Source organism: Arvicanthis niloticus, chromosome 24 (genome assembly GCF_011762505.2).
Source record: "Arvicanthis niloticus isolate mArvNil1 chromosome 24, mArvNil1.pat.X, whole genome shotgun sequence".
Lineage (NCBI taxonomy): Eukaryota > Metazoa > Chordata > Mammalia > Rodentia > Muridae > Arvicanthis > Arvicanthis niloticus.
This window is the reverse complement of record NC_133432.1, coordinates 11920205-11945466: the sequence shown is the minus strand read 5'-3', so window position 1 is coordinate 11945466 and position 25262 is coordinate 11920205. Positions and strand designations below refer to the sequence as shown.

Genomic DNA, 25262 nt, shown 5'->3' with positions numbered 1-25262 from the left:
AACAGCCGACATACTGGTGCCCAGCTTCAGGAACAGCCAGCTGTGTGCATTCTTGTTTTGTCTGTACTCAGGCCCACTTCTCTTTCCCTGGGTCATTTTGAAGATCTTGTTGGCACTTTAATCTTCTTTTTAAAACCAGAAGCCAGCTGGGGATATAGCTCAGTGGCACACTATTTGCATAGCATGGGTTCAATCCCTACCTTTGTCACCAAAACCCAGATAGGAAGAAAAACAGGAGCCCAAACCTTTTGGGTTGAAATAATTTTGGATCCATAAAATGTTATAAAGATAGCATAGACAGTTCTCATACCCAGCGCCTGCCTCCCAGTGTCACTGAGAGAGGGATTGCTGAGAAAGCGCGGTGGCATGCGTGTCCTGGGCGGGTCGTACATGTGCTAATTGGATATTTGACCTCGTGGAAGTCCCTGTTAGACTGCCTTGGCCTGAGCCCAGCTGAGTCTGCTGAAGCTCTGAGGACTGACAGCTGTCATCTCTTTCCCCTCAGTTGATCACACCAGGGTCGTCCTGCATGATGGGGATCCCAACGAGCCAGTTTCTGATTACATCAATGCAAACGTCATCATGGTAAGTGTGGCTTCCCTGTGTGCTCTGCCCCTGTGTTGCATGGCTTCCCTGTGTGTTCTGCCCCTGTGTTACATGGCTTCCCTGTGTGTTCTGCCCCTGTGTTGCTAGCCTCGCCTCTGCGTCCCCATGACACCATCTTCAAATGCTTGAAGGCTTTCCTTCCTCATTTCTAGCCTGAGTTTGAAACCAAGTGCAACAATTCAAAACCCAAGAAGAGTTACATTGCCACTCAAGGCTGCCTGCAGAACACGGTGAATGACTTCTGGCGGATGGTGTTCCAGGAGAACTCTCGAGTCATTGTCATGACCACAAAGGAAGTGGAGAGAGGGAAGGTACACACTATTATCTTTTCTGACCACTCCTCCCCCCATATGCAGCTCTGGGATCTGTGTACTCAGCATCTGATAAAGAATTCTTAAAATATCTGGATAGTGGTGGTGTGTGGTTTTAATCCCAGCAGTCAGGACAAAGAAGCAGGAAGATCTCTGAGTTTGAGGCCAGCCTGGTCCACTACAGAGCAGTTCTGAGACAGCTAGGGCTACACAGAGAAACCCTGACTCAGAAAACAAATAAACAACAAACTATTGAATGTATCAGGTTGGTCTGACTGACCCTCTCGAAAAAATACTTGCCTGGCTATGTCTCCTCAGTGTATGTATTTATTGCCTGGCTATGTCTCCTCAGTGTATGTATTTATTTGCCTGGCTATGTCTCCTCAGTGTATGTATTTATTTGCCTGGCTATGTCTCCTCAGTGTATGCATTTATTTGCCTGGCTATGTCTCCTCAGTGTATGTATTTATTTGCCTGGCTATGTCTCCTCAGTGTATGTATTTATTTGCCTCCTCCTCCTCCTCTTTTCTGACTTCTTTTGAAAGACACAGTATCTTATAGTTCAGCCCAGCCTTGAGCTCTATGTAGAAAAGGCTGGTGTTTAAAGGAGCCCCTTAGTGCTCCTGCCTGTTTAAGTGCTGGGATGCAGGTGGGCATCCATGGGTCCAGCATGCTTATTGGTGCTTTCCAATTGGAGTTCATGGAGCACTGTGGAATTGCAGATTCTTTTAGTTATTGTTCACTTTTGACTTTAAAAAAAGCATGTCCCCACTTCACTCAGTCCCACTTGAGGGAACCCATACAGAAGCCTGCTTAGTGCCAGTCCCCTATTCCCTATCTACATGGTGATGTTCATCTTGGTTCTCTCTCCCTCTGTCTGAGCTTTTGCTCAGCCATGTCTTTTGTGGAGTGGAGTGTGTTCTATTCCCAGGCCTGTGCCTGCCTGGTACATATTCACAGCAGCCTCTGTGGTGCTTGGGTGTTTTAATATTTTCTGTCTCCTTTTGAAATGATTATTCTGTTTTGATCACAGGGACTATGTTTACAGTCACTGTTTTAACACCCGCGTGTGCTAATTCTGTTGTTTGTGTCATGCACTTTCTCTGCATATTAGGTAAGGCATTACCTAGCTGGGTCCAGAAGCAGAAGGGAGGAGGGAGGAACCTATGGGAGCAGAGCACACTGATGCCACAGTGAGCCCTTCCGGTGACAGATGTGCACCATCCACACTGCACTCCTGGGGCTGTTGAGTCATTATAGCGAAGGTTACAGCTGCCTTTGTCCCACCCATCCGCTCTCTAGCATAGAGACCCTGCTGTCACTTTGATGTGAATTCTTCTGCACTAGGCTGGCCCGCAGCTATGCTTTCCCACAATAGCCTCATTCTGCCTCTCGGTGGTGCTTGATTAGATAGGTAGTGTCAGTACACATTGGCCTGGAGCTTGTGTTCTGTGCTGTGGTTTTGCTCGGCTGAAGAGTCTTGTTCTTGCCTTTAATTCTTCACAGGCTGTGGCCTATGCTTGTTCAGATTGGCTGTTGAGGATAGTCAGCCACTGTGTGTACGTGTTGCTTCGCATCACCCGCCTGGCCCTCATCTGTCGTTCCACCCCACACCGCATAGCCTTGAGCTGAGCTTCCTACTTCCTTAGGATGCTGTGGGTTCCTAGAACTCTTGGTGTGTCGCACCTCCAGGAAATCAGACGTCACCTTGAAGGACTGGGCTATCTTTGCATCATCCCAAAGTGAAAGCAGTTTATAGGTTTTTAATAGTTGGATTTAATTTGTGTTCTGGTTAGAGGTTTTGTTTGGATATCCTCTATTGGCTTATATAAAAATTGAGTATAATGTTACTGTCACATACAGAAGCTAACCTGATGGGGCTCTTGGTAGTTAAGCCTGGCAGCTGAGAGGCAAGTGATGGTGCAGGGTTTTGATTGGCGTACTTCTGCATGCTTTTAGCAGTGATGTCAGGTGTCCTGAGTTCCTGGGCTCTTCCCAGTTACAGCCCTTCACAGTTCCTGCTTGATGGAGATGTCAGAGGTCATCTGGCACAGAGGACATGAGCTTGTAACAGAGGAATCAGGTTAGCCACCAATGGAAGTGTAGTTGGAAACTCCAGAGCAGAAAGACTGGGCAGAGTGGTGTCTGGTGCCTGTGCTCTGCTCCAGTCCTCACCTCCTTGACCCAGTCTTTCATGTCACCCTGGGAGTGCACGCAGGGAGGCTTGGAATCTTCCATTGTCACCCTGGGAGTACACACAGTAGGCTTGGAGTCTCTGTACAGCCTTTGTTTACAGCCTGTGTTCCTCACTGCATAGAAGGAAAACCAGACTGTGGCAGTTCTCCTACATAGCAGCTCTGCAACACACAGAAAACTGGGCAGAGGGTTGCAGGTGTTGGGAGTCAGCTAAAATGTCCCTTTTCAAGGCATGATGGTTTTGTGTTCTCTGCTGAGGTCTCTGTAGTGACCAGAGCAATCCTCCAAATTGATTGGCCAGAAAACAGCACCATTCCATTTGCAACGATAAAAATCTTACCAGACTGTCAAACACAGAGGCATGGTTGAATTAGAATAAGAGATCAGACCATTCCATCAGCTGCTCCTTCTGCCTTGGGGGTCCTCTCCGTGTTAATTACTGGGCTCTGTATGTAGCTAGCCGTCCTCTTTTTTCTCATCACCTGTAAGCTGCTCTGTATTTCTAGTCCCCTTTCTGATGTTCACATGGGCTTTAGAAAGTGAGTGTCTGCCGGGCGGTGGTGGCGCACGCCTTTAATCCCAGCACTTGGGAGGCAGAGGCAGGCGGATTTCTGAGTTTGAGGCCAGCCTGGTCTACAGAGTGAGTTCCAGGACAGCCAAGGCTATACAGAGAAACCCTGTCTCAAAAAACCAAAAAAAAAAAAAAAAAAAAAAGAAAAAGAAAAAAAGAAAGTGAGTGTCTGAGGTGACAACTTCTGGAAAGACAGAACATGCTCTGCCTTGGACTCATCAGAGTTAGATGATGGAACCGTTCCTCTTGGAGATGACACAGGCTCATTCCTCAGATGGACAAGACCTCTTCCTTTATGTCATGGTTACTGTCTTTCTCAGCTGCCTGCCCTGTTGTTTGTGTGTTTGTTTTGAGTTGGGGTCTTGCTATATAGCTGACTGGGCTGTCATTCACTATGTAGAGCAGTCCAGACTTACACTTGAAGTGATTCTCCTGCCTCTGCCTTCAGGGACTATAAGTGTGCACACTCAGCTTTCAGTCCATCTGTTCAGGGTCCCACTATGCAGATGTGGCTGGCCTGGAACTTGCTAGGTAGACCAGGTTGGCCCTGAGCTCACAGAGACCTGCCTGCCTCAGCCTCCCAAGTGCCAGTACTAGTAATGGTGTATGCTTGTCCCATCTGTTCTTGAAGTCAACAGCCATTGCAGACTGTGTTCTCAGTTCTGGGAAGCTGGTGTGTGGCTGGTATCAGATGAGTCTGGATATGGAGAAAGCAGCTGGCTCAGAATCCTGGGTTCTGCTATGAGTGAGCTGTTCACACTTGGGTCAGAGAAATCATGGCACACAGTGTTAGGACAGTGTTAGCCATCTGCCCGTCCCCTCAGAACGACTGGTGGAGTGCCGGGATTGCAAGTTCAGCTTGCTTGGGGATAGTTCTAAATTGGCTGGTCCCTTCCACTTTGCCTGTTTCATCCTCAGAGCTGAATAAGTAGGTGTTGACTCTGCTCTGGCAATTAGTGGGTGGGGTGGGGTAGGGTGGAGGTGGGGGTGGGGTGGGCATCAGGCCAACCTGTGACACCTCCTACCTCCTATCCTCCCCCCCCCCCCCCCCCCCCCCGTGGCCTGCCTTGCCTATTTGCATTACTCTTGTTGCCATTCTAGAGGACAGAGGACAGAGGCAGGCTCCTGTCCCTGCTGCTGTCACCAGAGGGCCTAGGAAGATTGTTCATTGCAGGGCTTAACTTTCACTAATTAGACATTAACAGGCTCCTTCTGGTTTCTTCCAGAGCAAGTGTGTCAAGTACTGGCCTGATGAGTATGCGCTCAAAGAATACGGGGTCATGCGTGTTAGGAATGTCAAAGAAAGTGCCGCTCATGACTATACCTTACGAGAGCTCAAACTCTCTAAGGTCGGACAAGTAAGTATATTGTCGTATTCTAGACTCTGTAGCTGCCCGTGCTTCGCAGACATGTGGTGCTCTGCCCGCATCCAACCTTTGCCCTGTGTCCTGTCACTCACTGATTGAGTGCCACATCGGGTGGCATGTGAGCAGGGCAGGCATGGGTCCTGCCCTCGCAGCCTGGAGAGATGGGGGAAGGGTAACTACTAGCTGGCCTTCAGCGCTTGTGACATGTTCAGAAGTGACTGAGACATGAGACAGGGTAGGTAGGGATGGCCTCTGAGAGGTGACACTTGCTGAGTTACCAACCAGAGGGGCCATGCATGCAGACAGGAAAACAGGCTCCAAGTAAGGGGAACAGCAATTGTCGCAGGCCTATCTGTGATCAAGGTTAGGGCTGTAGCTCTTTTCCATAGCTTGTGACTCCAAAACAAAACAGGATTCGGTTTGTAGTCATTTTGTTGTATGTTTATAAGGGCCCTGTTTGGTTTCTTCCGGGACTCCTAGATGAACAAAACCTCTTTTGTCCTTGTGGATTAAGGCCAGGTACACCGAGAAGCCCTGCACCCAGATAGATACTGTCCAGGCTGACATGGCTTCTCGAGCTGGATGAGAGTGGGCCTTCTGGGCACAGGTGTTGTCTGAGCCCTGACTGACACCCTGACTGCAGGAAAATGGGATATTGGGTAGGAGAGGTTGGGGAGGGTGTTACAGAAATACTCTTGGGTTAGGTCTTGTTGGAAATAGCCTTAAAAATAAAATAAATTACTTGGGAGGCAGAGGCAGGCGGATTTCTGAGTTTGAGGCCAGCCTGGTCTACAGAGTGAGTTCCAGGACAGCCAGGACTACACAGAGAAACCCTGTCTCGAAAAACCAAAAAAATAAAATAAAATAAAAATTATTATTTATAACATTTACTAATACTATAAATAAGATTACTCGAAGAATGGAGACCAGACAGAGTGTGATTCAATCCCGTTTATTCTTCAGTCTCTCTTCTTCTCTCCAAGTCCCAAGTCTTGAGTTCCTAGTCCCTAGTGCCTCCAAGTTCCAAGTTCTTTCTTCCAAGTGCTAAGTGCCTAATGTCTAATGCCTAATTCTCTGTTCTTCCTCCAAGTGCCAAGTGCCTAATAACTAATAAGTCTTCTTCCTCAATGCCTAATTCCTACTCCAAGTTGTACTCCAAGTTGTACTCTCTAACCTAATTCCTAGTTCCAAGTTGTACTGCAAGTTATTCTCTTTTGTCTGCCTCTTGCCTTTTATATGTCTCACTTCTAAGCCACGCCTCTAAGTCACGCCTTTAAGTCATGCCCTTAGGCCTTGTCTCTAAATCTGATCTCTAAGTCATGCCCTTAAGTCACACACCTGTAAGTCTCACACACCCAAGGGAAAATCCTGGGTATCTAAAGCAAGATGTTATCAGAGTGTGCTCAGCTGTTGTAGGCTAATGTAAACAAGCCTCTTGTCAGGGTATATGGCTCAAGATGGCTGCAAGGATGATATCTGCCTTCTGTCTGCTCCCCACACTATGTATCCATGACTGGCCTGGAACTGGCTACAGAGACATTCTGGGCTCAAATTCACAGATATCCTCCTGCCTCTGCCTCCCTAGTGCTGGGATTAAATATGTGTGCCACCATGACTGAGTATTTTTTATTTTATTTTGATTGGCTGGCTGGCCTGGAACTTGCAATATAGACCAGGTTATCCTCAAACTCACAGAGATTCACCTGCCTCTGTCTCCGGTGTGCTGGAATTAAGGCATGCCCCCAATGCCTGGCTTCTGGCATTAAAACTTACTCATTTTTACATTTATAGTGTGTGTACATGCATGCCTGTGTGTATGCAAGGATAGAGGACCATTTGTGGGAATTGGTTCTCTCTCTCTGCCATACGGTTTGAGGATGCTGTATTAAGAGCTTTGAGCTTTATTCACTGTTTGGGACTTATCTCAGTTCTTGTACCCAGTGAGTATGTGTAAAGCTGTGTTCTGGGAGGTCTCCATGGCCACGGAATGGGATAGGACTTCTGGCCAGGAGGCCTACTAGGAGGTCCAGGCCTTTGGCCTGCTCTCCATGTCTCCAGCAGTGGTCTGTCCTGCTGTACTTATTCCTTTGCTTGGGAATGAAATGGAATGGAAGCATTGAGTGTCAGGCCCCCGTGACCCTAGTGACGTAGGCAGCTACAGCAGGAGCTAGCCGGTGCAGGGAGAGCTTATGAGCAGTTAGGGCTGCTGCCTGGAGCATTGAGGTGAGATGCTGGGAATCGGCTGGGGCAGTGCAGGAGAGCTGGACAGCAGAGGCTGCTGGCTTGGGAATCCTTGTGGAGGAAGTGATGGGTTGGATGCGCACAGGATGACCCTGTAGCCTCCTGACTTGCTGCAGGAGGGTCAGCAGGGATCCTGTGGAAATGCCTTTGAGCCTTGGATGTGCAGATATCAGGGAGGCCGGGCAGAGGGCTGTGACCCAGTGTGTTGTGGGTAGGCTGGTTCGAGACCACAATTTTCCCCTGTAGTGCTGGGAGGGCAGGAGGAACAGAGCCCAGGGCTGATGGTGAGCGGAAAGGGCTCTGTTTCATGTCCTCCCTGAGGAGTGTGCACATGGTGTATCTAAGCCACAGGAGGTATGTTCCTCTTGGCACACCTGTGGTGGTCAGAGAACAGCTTTCAGGAGTTGGTTCTCTTCTACCGTGAGGTTTCTGAGGATAGAACGGGGCCTGTCAGGTTGTCGGGTTTGGTGGCAGGTGTCTTTACCCGTTGAGCTGCCTTGCCAGCCCTCTTGTGACATCTCATGAAGAACTACCAGGCTTGTCAGTGTTTCTGAGTAGCAGACAGGCAGTTTCTTTCTTGTGCTGCTAGTGAGAAGTTATTTATCCATCTTCCTTTGGAAGGAATGAGCGCTGTGTGGCTTGTGTCTGGGTACAGAGAATGCTGCAGGTCTTGCTCCATCTTGTGTACCAGGAGATTTTGAGAGGGAGGTGTGGGGGATGATGGCACACTTTTGCACTCTTACCCTGGCATAGAGGCTAACGTGGATCCCTCTGGCTCCCGCCTTGCTATGACAAATCACCTACTGTACAGTGCTGATGTACAGAGATGCCTGGGCTAAGAAGGGGTGCTGCTATGCAGTGCAGTCGTGCATGTTCTATTTCTCTTGCTGGCCTGTCTGTGACCCACAAAGCTGCCTGGGTTTCAGTCTGTTAGTAACGACAAGGTTAGTTTTCCATGACATCAGCAAATTAAATGCATGTAGCATACAGGAGATTTTTAAAATCACAGTAAGGGTCCTTGGATGTAAGGAAGTTAACCAGTGTTGGTTGATATTGAAGTCCCCCTTCCTCTCCCCTTCACATCTTCTGTCCTTCCCGCCCTCTCTTTTTCCTTTCCTTTCTCTTGAGCCTCCTTTCCCTTAGTGTTTCCTGGCTTGTCTCCATGGGGAAATCACTGGTGACTGCTCTGGGCCAGCTTTGCGCTTCTGTGGTCGAAGTGGTCCTGGTGCCTCTGTTGATCCCTGGTCATTGTCACTAAGAACAGCCAGGATATTCTCAGTTCCCACCATTACTTCCATTAGCTGGGAGGGCCCTTTGTTCAGTTCCTTGAGTCCCTCTGTGTGAGAAACAGTTCTTTGCAGATGCATTTAGGAGTTTTGAGTTATGCAGCAGCGACTACAATAGGGGCTGCCTGGGATTTGAGCCCAAGTCTCACCATCTAATTCACAAAGCCCATCGTCTGGCTGTGACAGTACTGTAATGGCCAGGTGCCTGCATGAGGCCACACGGGCAAGGGTCACGGACCACAGAGGAGCAAATGCTTGAGGGAGCTAGTGTTTGCCAAGCTGCTAGCTGGGGAGAGAGACTGCAGTCCTTAGGACCTTGGTGGCCTCTGAGGTTGAGTGCTGCCTGACCGAGGAAGCTCTGACGACTCGGGGCTGCGCCTTGGCTACATTTTGCCAGAAGAACAAATTGCCTAGATGTCTTAGATCACCTGACAGGCAGATGCTCCTTCCATGTTGACCCATTGATTCTCAGAGAAGCACTGCTGGGAGCCAGAGACTGGCTTTCCATTCTGGAAGATGCTCGGAAAGCTCAGCAGCCATGATTCCTCAGCCCTTGGTTTATTTAATTCTGGTCTGGCTTTTCTTGGCTCTACTCCAGGGAAACACAGAGAGAACCGTCTGGCAGTACCACTTTCGGACCTGGCCAGACCATGGCGTGCCTAGTGACCCTGGAGGTGTGCTGGACTTCCTGGAGGAAGTCCACCACAAGCAGGAGAGCATCATGGATGCAGGCCCTGTCGTGGTTCACTGCAGGTGACAACCCGGCTTGGTTTCCTTTAATAGTTTCTTTTCACCTAGGGGCTCGGGAGTCAGTTGGTCTCTGTGCAGATGTGACACACTGTTCCTAACACTCTCATTCAGAAGTCAGTCCCTTCCCACATAGGCCTTTGTGGAGACTGCCCCAGGGTCACCACAGCAGAGTGTATGGTTATATGAGGGGTGTTTTGGTTTCCTACAGTCTTATTCGTATGCTGAGCCAATCCATAAATGAGTGAAGCTTTCCTCATCAGTCACGTTTTTGTTGTTGTTATTTTGAGATAGGATTTCACTATGTAGTCCAGGTTGGCCTCTACCTCTGCCTCCAGAATGGTGTGCTAACAACAGGCCTGTACCACCATGGCTGGACTGTTCAGTTTTTTGTTTTTTGTTTTTGTTTTTAAACCACCATAAATATAGGTTTTGCAGCTAGGTTTTGGCTATTTAGGATAGAAATGAACACACATTTCTTTCTCTGAATATCTGCTGTGGCCTTTAAGACAGGAAGCCACGAGTTTGTGGGCAAGTTTCTATGCCCAGAAGAGCCATAATTTGTCCAACTGTTTTCAAGTAAACGTTGTATGAAACTTGGGATTAGAGAGAACAGATGCCATGTGTTGTTCAGGGCCTCCAGGCTCAGCACTGTGAACCTCATGGCAAGCTCCCCCTACCCCAGGTATTATCACCCTCACACCCCCCACAGATGGGGAAACAAGAATACCCTAGAGGCCCATGCCAGGATTGACGCCCCACGGATGGGGCAGGGGAGCTGATATGTAGCTTGTTCTGGACACATGGTGTAGACACAGCAGGGAGCCCATGGGCACTGAGTGGACACATGGTGTAGACACAGCAGGGAGCCCATGGGCACTGAGTGGACACATGTGTAGACACAGCAGGGAGCCCATGGGCACTGAGTGGACACATGGTGTAGACACAGCAGGGAGCCCGTGGGCACTGAGTGGACACATGGTGTAGACACAGCAGGGAGCCCGTGGGCACTGGGTGGAGCTGTCACTTCAGCACCTCGCTCTTTACTCTTCTCCCTACAGTGCTGGGATTGGCCGGACAGGAACGTTCATTGTGATTGATATCCTTATTGACATCATCCGAGAGAAAGGTAAGTCATCTAGAGGACAAGAAGTCGCAATTCCTGTTCAAGTTTGTGACACGAGAGTGCCAGGAAAAGTAGCCCGCCTGGGAGAGAGAATTTACAGGAGAAAGAAACAGTCATGGAAATCAGATGGGATTCACTTTCAATGAGTTTTGCTATAAAACAGTCCTAGCGCTCTGGTCCCATCTCTGTCTCTTCTGTCACCTGTGTCACATGGTCCCTCCTGCCACTCATCCCTTACCCTGGCGTGGGGTGACATTCTCAGAAATGGGGAGGTTTCTGACCCCAGCACTTGGTCTTAGCGTTTTCTGGCACTGTCGTGAACGTTGGCTCAGGAGTCCTGCCCTGTATCCCACATGGCTAGTGGGATAGGGAGGACGCCCTCTGTCCTTTCCTGCTATGGAGGTGGTGCCTAGCAGCCTGCCCTAGCCCATGTGCTCCTGCAGCTTTAGGGTCTGTGCTTTGCAGGTGTGGATTGTGATATCGACGTTCCTAAAACCATTCAGATGGTGCGGTCCCAGAGGTCAGGGATGGTCCAGACAGAAGCACAGTACCGCTTCATCTACATGGCCGTCCAGCATTACATCGAGACGCTGCAGCGCAGGATCGAGGAGGAGCAGGTATGGAATGAGGGGCTGACACATGGGCTTAGCTCCTGTCCAAGCTTCCTGGACTCGCTGTCTTGCACCAGAGCACAGGGTCTCTTCATCTGGAAAATGTTAACAGTTGGCCTCCTGGGAAGCTGTGGTCACTGTCCACCCCCTCCCAGTTGAGGGAAATGTGGTACCATCATCATGAGCTGGCAGTCAAGGCTCTGCCATACAAAAAGGAAGTGGCTTTCACATGCTAGGCTTAGAACTCGGAGCCTACAGTTTCCAGCCCGTTTTGGCTTTGCTCTAGGCTGATCTATCCTGATTCCGTCTTGGAAAATGAATGCCTTATTTTTAATAGAGCATGGCGGTTTGAGTCACTAATTTGGCTGCATTGAAACAGTGAATTTCAATTTTAATAATCTGTGCATAATGAAGACTGTGCAGTTGGAGCCTTTCCATGTGAGGCTATTCATAACAGACACAAAGCTGAGCTAATTAGGATGCACCAAGCTGAGGAGATGAGGAGAGCCGCTCTTCTGGGGAGCTTCTCTTCGTCCCCTCCCAAACCCTGTTGTGCTGCAGCAGATGGGTGGTGTCTAAACACCAACCACAGTTGTCCTTTTTATTGCTGTTGCCTTCCAGAAAGCCCAGGAGAGGGGACTTAGTGCATGTCACAGTGTGGCAGGCTGTCTCTTAATGAGTAGCTTTTAAAAAGTAAAAAAAAAAAAAGTGACCATCTCGCTGTGTAGCCCTGGCTGGCTTGAAACTCAGTTTGTAGATCAGGCTGGCCTTGAGCTCACAGAGATGCACCTGCTCTGGCTCCCAAATGCTGTGATTAAAGATGTGGACCACCGTACTGGCCTGGAAGAATAGAGAACCACACCATAGGCCTTGAGAGCCAGAGGGAAGAGCCCCTTCCTGAGTTTAGGTACACACTTAGACACCGTGACAGGTGGCAAAAACATGTTGAGAAACTGAGTGTGCATAGATATTCGAGATCACATGACTGACTGACAAGCCACCCGTCCCCAACTTTAGTTTTTTAAATGTGCATTCAACGTAAGCATTTTTCTTTTTTTTTGTGGTGTTAAAGAGCAAACCCAGAGCCCCAAGCACCCTAGAGCCTCGTGCACACTAAGTTAGCACTGCATCACTGACCTGCACCTCCACACCTCTAAATGTGGATGGCTACTCTGCACTTCTTTTATACATGTCCTCTAGTTACACTTAATTGGAACCACTCATAGTTTAAATCAGGAACGAGTCAGGAGATCCTGTCATCTTGCCGGGAGAAGTCCTCTGTTCCAGTTGGGTTTGCATTTGTGTTGGAATTGCAGAGCTTTTAGGCTGTTCCCACTACTGTTGCTTGGTGCCTTCATGTTACTGTGCAGTCTTCCCAGCACTAAGACTTCTAAGATTGAGGCTGCAAGTTGGATTTAGGAAATAATTTGGGAAAAAAAAGTAAATCTTATTTACTAACTTGGTTGATTCAGAGGAAGGAGTGTTTACTGATGGGGACACAGCATGTGTTTCAATGACTTACATGTTAGAATGTAGCAAGTGAGTGTGCCTGCTGATCCCACCTGAAGAATGCTAGCTTGCACTCACTCACTCACTCACTCACTCACTATTCATTCGTTCATACAAACGTACATACATGCAGTCTTTCTTTCAGCTAATTCATTTTTGATACTAGTATGTATTAGCACTGCATAATTGTATTAAGTCTGATTTTGGAATATGGAACTTTGGTGTTTAAAAAATATATAAGAGGGTGGGTGTGGTGGAACATGTGTTTAAGCCCTGCACCCAGAGATAAGATTGATCTATGAGTTCAAGGCCAGCCTTGTTTCATAGTGTGTTCTAGGACAGCCAGAGCTACATAGTGAGGCCTTGTCTCAGAAATAAACACACATTTTTGTATGTTTGGGCTGGATAGCTCAGTTGTCATGGTACTTGTGTAGCACACACGGAGCCATGGGTTGGCTCCACAGAAACCTGAGGTGGTGGCATGTGCCTGGGAGGTTGAGATGAGGATCGGGAATTCAAGGTTATCTTTGGCTGTGTATTGAGTCCAGTTTAGTTCGAGATATGTAAGACAGTGTTGCAAAACAACAATGAAAAAGAAAACCATCATTGCACACAGAATCCGTCAACTGCACACAAAACAAACAATCCACTACACACAAAACAATCAACTCCGCCTACCCCCTGCTTATTTTGGAATTTATTTTTAAATGTGTTGGAGCCTGTGTCCATGTGTGGAAGGAGGAGGGCATTAGATCCCTTGGAGCAGGATATGCACTGCCCAGCATTGCTGATGGCAGCTAAGCTTTTGTCTGCAGAGACACTTTGTGCCCTTAACCACTGCACGGTGGCTCCGGTTCAAACCCAGTGGACAACAGGACAAAACTCATTTAGGATAATGAATTATTTCAAAATGTAGTTATCTTCCAACTTGGGATGAGTTAATCCCTTTGGGAGGAAAAGAATTTGCTAAAGAAGGAAAACAAGACAGTGGCAGTTGGGTGGAGAACCGTGGGAAAGGAGGGGAGAGACAGAGCGACTAAGACAGACAAAACACACACACTTGCTGGGCAGTGGTGGCTCATGCCTTTAATCCCAGCACTTGGGAGGTAGGCAGATTTCTGAGTTGGAGGCCAACCTGGTCTACAGAGTGAGTTCCAGGACAGCCAGGGCTACACAGAGAAACCCTGTCTTGAAAAACAAAAACAAAAACAAAACAAAAAAACAAAAACAAAAACAAAACAACCTCCTCTCCCCCCCCCCCCATACACTTGCCGGCAAGAAAGAGGTACACAAAGGGACGAGTGGAGGGCGGGACAGGACAGTCCTGAGTGACTTATTTATTAAGACTGCCTCTTCTGCTGTAGGGTTTTTTGGTTTGTATTTTGAAGGCAAGAGTTTCTTTCTTGAAGAAATTCAGTCTGTAGATCAGGCCGGCCTCAAACTCACAGAGATCCTCCTGCTTCTGCCCCCCTCCCCACCCCCCACCCTGAGAGTTTTTTTTTTTTTTTTAACATTTCCATTTATATTAGTAAGTACTTTATTTGCAAAAGCAGTGTGTGGTATTTCTTTTACCCAAATTCTGAACACAAGCATTCGTTTTCTCTTTAAACTTTAAAACATACATAATATTTAAAAAGGGAATGTTTATAAGTTACATGAATTTGTACCTCTTTGCTTCTAAGTATATTGGTGTATATTTTTTAAAAAAGGATGTTCTGTTACGTAGTAATGAGTCAGTTACCGACTCAAGGAAGCAAATTGAAAGCTCTGTGTAATCTACAGGTCAGGGCTGGGGTCTAGCCTGGTATGAGAGCACTTACCAGGATCCTGGGGTCCATCCCAGTACTACGCTCAAGCTTGCCAGGCATGTCTTAACACTTGGGAGCTGAGGCAGGAAGACTGGGAATTCCAGTCCTAGCCTGGTCTATGTTAGATCTTCTCTTGCTAAAAGCACAACGAAACAAGAAATCAAGCGCATGTCTTGGAGAGATAGCTCAAAGGCTAAGGATACACACTGCTTTTATAGAGGACCCCAGTTCAGTTCCCAGTCCTCATGAGACAGCTCAAAACTGCAGGTAACTCCATGTCCAAGGGATCCAACGTGTGTGCGCACACACACACACACACATACACACACACACACACACACACACACACACGGCCTCATTCTGACTTCCTCAGGCACCTGTCCTCATGTCATGTACACACACAGACATACACACAACTCAAAAAACTAGAGAGCCACACTCCACATTGAGATGTCTCCAGCTTGTCTTGTTGGTGGTCAAGGTCACATGGCGTGGACAGCGCTCATGTTTCTTTCCTGTCTTTCATCTGGAGTGGTTTCTGTGTCACGCTGTTGCTCTTACTCCATACGTGGGACATTCCAAAGAGCTGTCAGTGCACCCCGAGGCTGAGACTCGGGCCGGGCTGTGCTGTGCTGTGCTGTGCTGTGCTGTGCTGTACATGCCCTTCTGCGCCACTTCAGGACCTCACTGCTAAGTTCATTCGGGACAGTCAGGTCAGCTCTGCCTCTTGAAGATGATGGTGGTGAGGTTTCTTTACTGGGAAGTTAGAGAATCAAGGCCAGCTGTGCATGGTGGCACATGCCTTTAATCCCAGTACTGCAGAGACACAAAGGCAGGAGGATTTCTGTGAGTTCTAGGCCAGTCAGGGCTACATAGTGAGACCCTGTCTCAAAACAGAGATAGTGTATTGAGAGTGTACAATGTATTTTGTGTGTGGAAATGCTGTGGAATGCACGGTTAGTTAGGTTAGTGTGCCAGCACCCTGCAGCCCACTTCTTTCTGTGTGTGCTGAGATGTTGGTGTCTACTCTCAGCAGAGTTCAAGTTTGCTCTACCTTGTCCAGTCCAGTGCTGAGCATGAGGCCTCCAGAGCCCCATGGAAGATGTTATGTCTGAAGATGTGTACTACAATCACTGTCTCCTTCAAGCCAGTCCCTGACAGTCACCGCCCCAGTCTCACTTTCTAGAAGTCGGTTTTGGTATGCTTGGCGTGCTTGGCTTTCTGTGTCTGCTGTTTCTCACTCAGCCCGATACTCTCCAGTGTTACCTGCGCCATTGCAGATGGCTTGTCGGCCTTCTAAGCTGAATGCCTCCTTCCCCTCTCCCTCCCTCCTTCCCTTCTTCTCTCCCTCCCTCCCTTTCTTCTCCCTCCCTTCTTCCTCCTTCCTTCCCTCCCTCCCTCCCTCCCTCCCTCCCTCCCTCCACATCTTTGTGGGTTGAAAATGGGAAAAAGACCATAAACAGAGCCTTTTGGTTTCCATTGCTGTCCCAGCCCTGTTCCTAGGGACCCACTACTACTTGGTGGGTCACATGTCAAAGGTTCTAGTAGCTCTCCAAGTGTACCCCTGGGTGCTTAAACCCATGAGCCCCCATTTCCACTTGAGCTGGTACAGGACCCTGTAAAAGGATGCATACATTGCTCTATGGAAGCCATTGGGCAGTGGGAAGCAGAGGAGTGGTATAAAATGACCCCAGTTGAAGAGGGAACCCCACCTCCTATGGAATGGTGGAGGCCAGGCTTGGGCAGTTGGAGGTGTAACTGATAATGATTTGTGCAGAGTGGGAGGCAGAATGGGGAGAAGCAGAAGCAGTAAGAGTTCCTGATGGAGTGTTGAGGGAGGAGTCATGGTGTTCGGAAAGGAGTCCAGCCAGGGCTCCTGTCAGAGGCAGCTTGTCTCTATGGCTAGGAAAGGTCAGAGCATTTCCCCATGGAAATGCATCACTGTAGTCATAGCCTCCTGCCCCTGAGCTTCAGCTGCCCATAGATGAGTCACAAGCATGCAGGCTTGGGCAGGGGTTTCTAAGGCATCCCCTCACCTGTAATAAAATAGAACCTCTCATTCCCAAAAGGCAGCCACAGCACGACACCAGCTAACTGACTGGTTCTTGACATTCTTCCTAAATGACTGCATGACTCTTGAGTTTCTTGGGCTGCTCTTACCTTCCAGATAGTTCCTGCCTGCCATATTGATTGCTCTTCTCCAGAAAACACTGGCCACTCTGTGCAGAAATAAGTGGTTTTGGTTTCCAAGAAGTCTCTGAGTAAGGGGGACATGGGGGCTGACATCGCTGTTGTGCAGATCTGCTGGGCAGCTGGTCTGCCTGTGCTGACAGACAGAGCTTTGCCAGTGGGGAGCTTCTCCCTCCTTTTGCTCCAATTCCTTTTGTGGGTCCCCCTTCTCCCCTTATCCTTTGCTCTCTCCTCCTCACCCTTCCCCTGCCCTTCCAGTCTCAGAGATGAGATTTAAGACAAGATCTCTTTTAAAATATTCATTTTATTTATAGTTATGTGTATATGTGTGGGTACGTGCATACAAACACAGGTGCGTGTGAGGGTCAGAGGTGTCAGATCTCCTCTAGCTGGAGTTATCGCAGGTGTGATCTGTCCTGTTGGGTGCTGGGACTCGAACTCTGGTCCTCTTCGAGAGCAGCATGAGCTCTTAACCGCTATTTTCTCTCTAGCCCAGGGATGAGGTTAGAGTCCTGCTCTTCCTGCCCCTCCTCCCAGGCGCTGTGATCATGGTGTGTACAGCTCCCTCTCTTGCTGCTCAATCTCCCAGAATGGAAGGTGTCCAGAGTGAAGAGAGGAGCGCCCACTGAGGAGCTACACTCTGGACCTGTAGCCTTTGCTCTGAGAGCGCATCCCTGGATAGTGGTCTGTGCTCACTGCTGCCTTACATAGTGTGCCATTCCTAAGCATCGGAGGGCACTTGGTCTTAGACATGAAGCCTGTAGCTTCTCATGTCCCCTGTATAAAGGGCTTGGCTTTGTAGAGAACCTATTCACTCTTCTTGTGGTCTTCATGTAGCCCAGGAAGGCCTTGAACATAGGGCACATGCTCAGTACAGTGCATTGTTATGGATATTCACTGAATGGAGAGCTGACTCTGCAGGGTTGTCTTCTGCTGCTTACACGTATGTGGCACGTGTGAGCCCTCACACATCTCTCACATGCACATACACGGGGAGATGACATTCCTGTTGTTTGCCCTGTTGGTCTCCTTGCCCCTGTTTCATCTTATGGTGCGATGGTCTTTTCTGATGTGTATATATAGGGGGTAGGTTGTAGGGTTGGGGGAGCATCTCAGTGGCTGTACACATGCCCAACATGGTTCAGGAGCTCTGGGTACCATCGCCAATCCTGCTAAATAAATAAAGTGCACTATTGTGCCTTCCATTCCTGCACACAGTGGTTAGAGCTCTGTGCAGAAGCAGGAGTAGGACCTCCAGCCTGCGTCAGTCGGCAGTTCCTGCATCCACACACCTCCAGGGGCTCCGAGGGATGTGGTCGCAGCACACTCTTCCTGCAGGTGCTGGGCCATGAACTCCTGACCGTTTGCTCAGCACGTTAGTGTTCTTCAGAGACTGGCCTGTCCACTGTCCCTCTTGTCCTTTGATAAAGTAGCTTTTCGTTTTTATATTCTAAAAAATGAATCTATAGTCCTCCTTACCTGTATTTTCCCTAACTTTCAGAAAAGCAAAAGGAAAGGACATGAATATACCAATATTAAGTATTCCCTGGTGGACCAGACAAGTGGCGATCAGAGTCCCCTGCCACCTTGCACCCCAACGCCACCCTGTACGGAGTAAGTAGTGATGTGGCAGCGTAGCTCTGGTAAAAGCTTCGCAGCCTTGCTTGCAGTATTCCTCTTTCATGCTTGCTTGCTGCCCACTAATAGTGCATGGGATGGTTGGGGCGCAGGGCTCTCCAGGAACTGTGTGGACAGTGGCTCACGGTTTCAAGGCCCCTAGCCAGTAGGCATGCGCTGGGTTCTCCAGGGTCCTCTGGGGCCCTAAGCATATTTGGTCGGGCTCTCTGGGGGAAATCTAACTTCCCTTTTGCAGGGAGCATTATTTCAGTGAAGGTGCTGTCCCTTAGACTATGTTGTGACTCTTAAGAGTAAACAAAGTCCTATTCACCTGTGGACATGACTATGATCTGCCAATCTTCTTGCCAGTCAGGGTTTTTAAACCGAGGGTCAGAAAGCCAGAGCCCTCAGGCCTAGCTTTGCTTTTTTAAAGGAGTTCTTATTTAAAACAAACAAAAACCCCAACAAGCCAACAGTTGCACAGGGGCAGCTATCCCAGTAGGAAATGGCGGGCAGTTACAAATGGGCATGCTGTGGACTAAGCCACAGGTGGCTTAGGGATACACAGGAGAGTCTCATTTTCCTTGGTGGTCAGCAAACACGAAGGGAAAGCTCAAAGCTCTTTGCACACACCAAGCAATGCCAGAAGAGGCTGTCCAGTGGTGGTGAGGACAGTCTGTAAGGAATGGCTACTGCATAGTGGTGGTTCAGGCACATGGGTTCAGCTCCACAGGACAGCCTGCCCCAGAACTGCGGCCAGAGCATTGAGGGCACTGGAACTTCTGACCTTGCACCTTGGAGAATGCCTCTGATGAAAGCGCTCAGATCTCAGGAAGGCATTCAGCAGGATGCCATCTTAATGGTTTGTACATCTGTAACAGGAAACTGACATTTCCAGCATGTGAGTTGAACTAGAGACACACTCAGAAGCAGGAAGGGTGCAGGCCCTGTCAGACTCCAAGTAGGACTGAATGTAGGGTAAAGAAGGGAGTCAGTCCCTGGTGCTCACTGTTCTTACTGACAGCAGCCCTGCGAGGAGGACTCACCAGTACAGCGCTCGGAGGGCTCAGGTCATGGTGAGGGATTTAACCAGCAGTGTGGCTGTGCCTCTCTCTACATATTCTCTGTGTCTGATAGTCTGCTCACAATTTGTGAAGTCAAAGTGTCTTCAGGTCATTTTGAGGGAGCTGGCACTCTGTAGCCTGCCACTGAAGACTCCCAGGAGAAGCAGGACTCCAGTAGAAACCACATTCACATCCCAGGGGACCCAGATCCCTGCAACTTAAGTGACAGTTTCCAGGGCTGTTTGGCCAGGTTACAATTGAAGTCTCCTGTGACCTCTTTCCCTCAGTCTGCTCCTCCTGTCACCCCAATGCTTGATGTCTGCAAGGGCCCAGGCTTACATGTCTCACTCCATAGCCCCTCTACCCGTCACGCTCCTGGGAAAGGAATAGACCCCAAGGCGTAGCACACAGAGAGACCATCCGTCCAGTAGAGTCATCACACATTGGTTCTTTCCAGAAGGGCTTTGCCAGCTCCTGTTTAAAGTAAAACACACAGGGAAGTATTTGTTAGCCAGTCCCGTGGCTAACAGCTGTGCTGTCTGTACCACAAGGTTGCTCTCCGCTGTAACATTTACCTTTCCTTCCCCTGGAATCCCACTTGTTTGCTTCTGCTGTGGCCCTTTAAAGCCCCGCTGACTTTAATATTAGCTCTGCACAGCTCTGAGAGCAGATAGCGGCCTGTGTTTACATTCTCTGTTAAACACAGAAATGAAATCATGTGGCAGGGGTGTTCTGTCCTGAGTCGCCTTGCCTCCTGCTCTCCTCTGCCCCACCAGGCTGACTGGAGATGCTGGTGTCTTAAATCGCTAGCTGCAGTTACTTGCTGGGGAGCCTCCTTCCTACGAAGCTTACCCTTGACTGACAGGCAGCTCTGCCACACCCTTTGTGTTGCCCCATGCAGGATACACACTTCAGATCCTGGCCTGGGCCTGTTCAGAGCTCCTGTCCTCCTGCCCCTCACAGCCGGCTGATACCCTTCTTTACAGGAGGGTGCTTTAGTTCTTCATCCAAGACGCTAAGGGACCGGAGCCCTCACTTGTGATGCCTCTGTAGAAATGGCCACTCTTCCTATCTGTGCACATGACCCACCTCCTTCACTGCCCTCCAAGCCACCTTCCCTCCATCTACACTCAGAAGGCGTAGGAGTTGAGGCCCCTGCTGCTTTTCCCACTTCATAGTGATAGGTGTCTGATGTCTGTTTTGAGAGTCAGCTCCTGAGTGAGAAGGGGGTCAGTTTTAGCATAGCTGGACATGACAGTTCAGATAAGTGTCTTCCTTCTCTGTCTGCAGAATGAGGGAGGACAGCGCTCGAGTCTATGAGAACGTGGGCCTCATGCAGCAGCAGAGGAGTTTCAGATGAGCCCCACGGGTGGCAGCACACAGGTATTTGAATACCATGGCTTTCTATGGGGCTGATTCACACAGCAGTCTAGACAGACGGGCAATTTGTGTGTGCCAGAGCAAGATGTACTGTGACTTTGTTGTGCAAAGCAGCCTCTTTTTCTTTGCCTTGCCCCTCTCCAGGCTGGTGTACAGTTCATTGAGCATTAAGTCAGATCAGTTAACTGCATGGGGACGGGGCTGGCCCAGCAGTTGACAGGGATGAAGTGGACTGGGTGGTACATGTCTTAGCATCAACAGCAGGGATGCCTCTGAGGGTGTGGGGTCCCAGGCTCCCCTGGGTTTTGATTAAGTTGTTTTCTGTGAGGTGCCTTTCTGGTTTTTTTGGTAAGTTAGAAACACACAGTATGGAATTACATGTCGAAATTTCTGTCAGTGACAATGTAGCTCAATGGAAAGCATTTATTCAGTAGGGGTGTGTGTGTGTGTGTGTGTGTGTGTGTGTGTGTGACATGCTGGTGTCAGTGCCCAGAATCCCCCAGAGAAGGCATAGAGCTTCCCATGCATTTAGATGTGTTCTCCCTAAAGGTTGTAACTTATTTCTTTCTCAGATGCGAACTTTCACCCCTTCCCTAAAGTGTCAAGAATAGACGAAAGTTTCCAGGACCCGTGAGTTCAGAAGCTCGCCAGGCTGACTGCCTGCCTTTTGAGAAGCGAAGTTTGGAACCATTTGAACAGCACGTGCCTAATTGGCACCTCCTTTCCTCAGCTAAGGAGAAACCGCTCTGCGTTCTCGACAATGCTGTTTTCATAGAATTGGTTTTGAATTGTGGAAGCAGCTAAATTGTGCTCTGTTTTCTACATTATGGGACTCAAATTCTAGTTATGGGCAGGATTTTGTTTGTTTCTTTTTATGACCTTAATAGACCTGATTTTTTTTTTTCCCCCTTCCTCTCTCTTTGGGGAATCATGGGCCCCTTGTAAGAAGAAAGGATTTAGGGAAATTCAGGCACAGCCTCCCCCAAAAGCCAGCAGTCTGTTAACCAGTGTTCGTTCATCTTGCTGCCCTGCACGGGGCTCCCAGTGCCCTGGCTGGTGGCTGCTTAGGGTCACTCATCATCACAGAGACTCACCGTTTAGTTCCAGGGACCGGGAGGCCGGGATGTAGGGTTGCACCTGGTGAAGGCCTTCTGGCAGTGCCACACTGGATGGGGGAGCACCAAGGCTCACTTTTCTGGCACGAGTCTACCACACCCTCAAGACCCAGCCTCTCCTTACCATCTCACCTGTCGACACCATGGCATTGGGGTTCTTTGTGCTCCCTGCAGACGCAGTTTGGGGCACATTCGACACAGACTGACCCAGTCAAGGACAGTTCACTTTTGGTGGCTTCTTTTCTTTAGTGAAACGATCACTCAGCCATTGTATGAGAGGTCAGGATAGAGAGTCATGGCTGAAAGGTCCTGGAAATTGGCCTGTGGAAAGTCTTTCCTCTGAAGATGACTCCTTGGCTTCAGTGTGGACAGAGAAGCTATTCTGGGAAGAGTGACCATGCTGTCTCTGTACTGGAGTAGTAGAAGATCCCTGAGGGAGCAGTATTTGGTCCTCACTTGTTTCTGACCACCCCACCCCCATTCTTCAGCACAGAAGTCTGATCTGGGTTGCATGAGCACCACTGTCCTGTGGGAGTCACTCGGGAAATTGGCAACATGGTGAAGACACTGGGCTTCTGTTTCAATGAGGTGTTTTCCTGGTCTCTTCTCCTGGGTGTCTGTGCAGCCTCACCAGCAGGGTGGCTGGGCCCTTATGTGTCCCCCAGGGTGAAAAGGCAGAAGTGGCCAGGCCTTCTTCAGATTTGGGCCTGGAGTGACCATGACTTCTTCTGTGGTTGCTGTGAGAGAATCAGGCTTAGCCCAAGGTGCAAAGTGGGGGTCCCATGCTCTGGGGCCACTAGTCTGTCAGACAGCCCCAGCCCGTGCCATGGCTGCTTATAGCTGGTGTAAACTGTGTGTGAGATAAGAAATGTACAGTAGGCCTTCTAGAAGCTTCTGAGCCAGTTTTTCTGGCACTACACCACACGTGTGCTGCAGCATGCACCTGAAGACCTGGTGTGGTAGGGTTGGTGTTGAGTACATGGGAGCTCATTCCTGAAGCACTGCAGATAGGGGAAGGCAATGCTTCCCAGGCCTTGGCTGAGTGCGAAGAGCGGCGGTCCTGGCCAGGCCTCCTGTCAGTTCCAGTCAGCCACTTCTGCCCTAACCACAGCAGGATTTGCTAATGTTCTGCCGTAAGTGCCTTCTCCAGAGATGTCCCTCTGCCCAGTGTTGATCCTTGAGAGCACCTTTCAGCGAGAGCTTCCAGATGCGATGCTCGTGACCAAGCAATGACACAGTCTCCACTTGATTCTTCTTCCTTCAGTTCCTGAAAGGATGGACTGGACCTGCCCTGCAGCTGCCCTTTCTGGGGCTTCCTGCTCCCTGGCAGCTTGAGGTAGTTGGGGAGCACAGGGTCCACCATTTTCTTAAGAGCATGTGCATCGATCCTGGCTCCTTCTACACTGAACTCAGTTGTTTCAGAGCACAGCGCGGCCTGGCGGGAATGTGGGGGAGACTGCTGTCCTTGGCGAGCCTGAAATGAAATCAGATCAGCGTTTACAGCCAGGATCTCAGATCCTACTCTTTATAGCACACTGTCACAGTGAACTGTGTTGGGTTGGTGGTAATGTCTAGACTCTGGACTTGGAGGAACGAGTTTCTCACCAGCACACAGAGGTTACCTGAGCAGCTGATCTGTTGAGCTAACATTTCTACCTGCAGCTTGAGATCCTGGAGCAGAGAGACTGTCCTTGGCCCCCGTGTTCAGTACAGCAAGTGGTTTCCTTGGCATTCCCTTCTAGAAGCCAGGCAGCTGTCATTCCCATAGGGAAATGGGTCCCCAGGTCTCCGGGATCTGTTAGTGTTATGGAAGGTGGTTGCAGGGTCTCAGAAGAGGGCTCTCTGTGTGTTGGTGCGGTGCGGTGCAGTGCGGTGCGGTGTGGTGTCTGGGAAGATGAGGCATTGGAGGTGTGCATTTGAGACAGGGGGATGCAAGTTGCACAGGTGGGGCTCATGAGCAGTCAGAGGCACAGGACCAGCACTGAGCAGGCTGCTGTGACACACTGATTCCCTCACTGCCCAGCGTTTAAATTGGAAGCATAGGATTTTCTATTTGGGGAGGGTTGGGGTAGGGCATTGTCTAGCACATGGTATTGGTTTCTAGAAAGCTACACTTGAGAGTCGTAATGCTTGTCACATGGGTGTGCAGCCTTCCTGATGGCCCAGGTTGCCTCTGCCATTGCAGTTGGTGCCTTTCTAATGGAAAGCTGGGATCAGGAAACGGTGCTGTCAGCACCTCTGAGCTGCTTGGCATTGTTCCTAGGGATTTTTCTGGGAGTTCAAGACATAAGCCTTGTTTTCCTGAAACAGGACTGAGACAGGAGCGCTTGGGAGGGAAACCCAGGCAGAAGTGTGGTCTCTGCTCCTGATGACTGTCAGGGCTCGTTTTTACATTGTCCTAGTTTCAGATGCCTGTCTTAGGCCTGTGCTAGCCCAACATTGTTGACTCTCTTCCCCTTCTTGGAAAGAAGCTACCGGTAGAACTGACTGCATCTCCCGTCACTAGCAGCTGCTGCTCTTGCCGGGTGTTCAAGACACAGGCGAAGCAGAGAGCAGTTCCTGCCGGTGCTGTGGGACCTAGCTGTGCAGCAGAGTAGTTCTCACAGCTTCTCCTAAACCTCAATCATGGGATTAATAGTATACCTGTTTATTTATGACCTAATTGTGACACTTATTAATAAAAGCTAGTGGGAAAGGCCCATCCAACAAGCTGATGACTAGACTCAAACATTTAACTTTCCCACAGCATATAAAACATCAGGCAGAGAATTAAAGAAATATATTTTACTGATAAACCTGTCCTTTAAAAGGAACGTGTTTTTTGGGTGTCATCATTTTGGTGTGAATCCTGTAAGTGTTGGCTGTTTGCTGTTTGTTACACTTTAGTGTCAGGAGACGCACTCGGCTGGCTTCCTGCCCACACATACCGTGTAGTCTGTGGACTTTTAAGCAACATTAACAGAATAGTTTGTGTAGAGAGACCTCAAGTTGTTGCCTCCCCAGCTGTGCCATGAGTGTATCTGCATATACTCCAGGTATCAGCAGAGGCAGTGGATTTGTGAGCTGTCTGGAACTAAAAATTAGAATAAAACCATTTTCTTGTATTATAGTAGTTGTCATTTGCTCTGTTGTCACGTCTGTGGGAGGAGTGGTGGAAGAAGCGGGGGTGGGGGTGGCTCAGTTGGCCTGTCACCCACAGGAGTGCCTCAGGCTCTGCTAGGGAGCCTTAATCACTGCAGTGAGTGGCCTGACACGCAGGGGCAGTGCTGACCTGCCCTTTGTGGCTTCTCAGGACAGGCAGGAGCTCTGGCTAGAAGGACGTGGGAGTGAACAAAGACCCAAACTGATCACTGTGGGAATGACCAGGACACAGGGTTGGCCGAGTGGTGTTTAGGTGTGTACATCAAGGGACAGCACTGCACTTGGGGACCTTGGTGCTCCCTGGACAAGCCATGTTCAAGCAAGGGTTCTGTCTTTATAACTGAGCCCACCCCAACTTCTCATTGGGGTCTTCCAG

The 25262-nt window shown here is 49.3% G+C and overlaps 1 protein-coding gene across 2 annotated transcripts in view; it reads left to right on the top strand.

The window, feature by feature from the left end:
• Positions 1-24849, top strand: part of Ptpn11 (protein tyrosine phosphatase non-receptor type 11) — a 62584-nt gene extending 37735 nt beyond the window's left edge. The window contains exons 8-16 of one of the 2 annotated variants that reach the window (XM_076922668.1): positions 506-585; positions 759-917; positions 4911-5042; positions 9177-9331; positions 10387-10454; positions 10917-11068; positions 18071-18183; positions 20541-20633; positions 21203-24849. In XM_076922668.1, the coding sequence (XP_076778783.1) occupies positions 506-585; positions 759-917; positions 4911-5042; positions 9177-9331; positions 10387-10454; positions 10917-11068; positions 18071-18183; positions 20541-20610 (929 nt within the window). In that variant the 3' untranslated portion in view covers positions 20611-20633; positions 21203-24849. Of the gene's footprint in view, positions 1-505; positions 586-758; positions 918-4910; positions 5044-9165; positions 9332-10386; positions 10455-10916; positions 11069-18070; positions 18184-20540; positions 20634-21202 lie in introns of both variants that reach the window. The other variant, XM_076922667.1, reaches the window with a different exon arrangement.
• Positions 24850-25262: the final 413 nt, after the last annotated feature.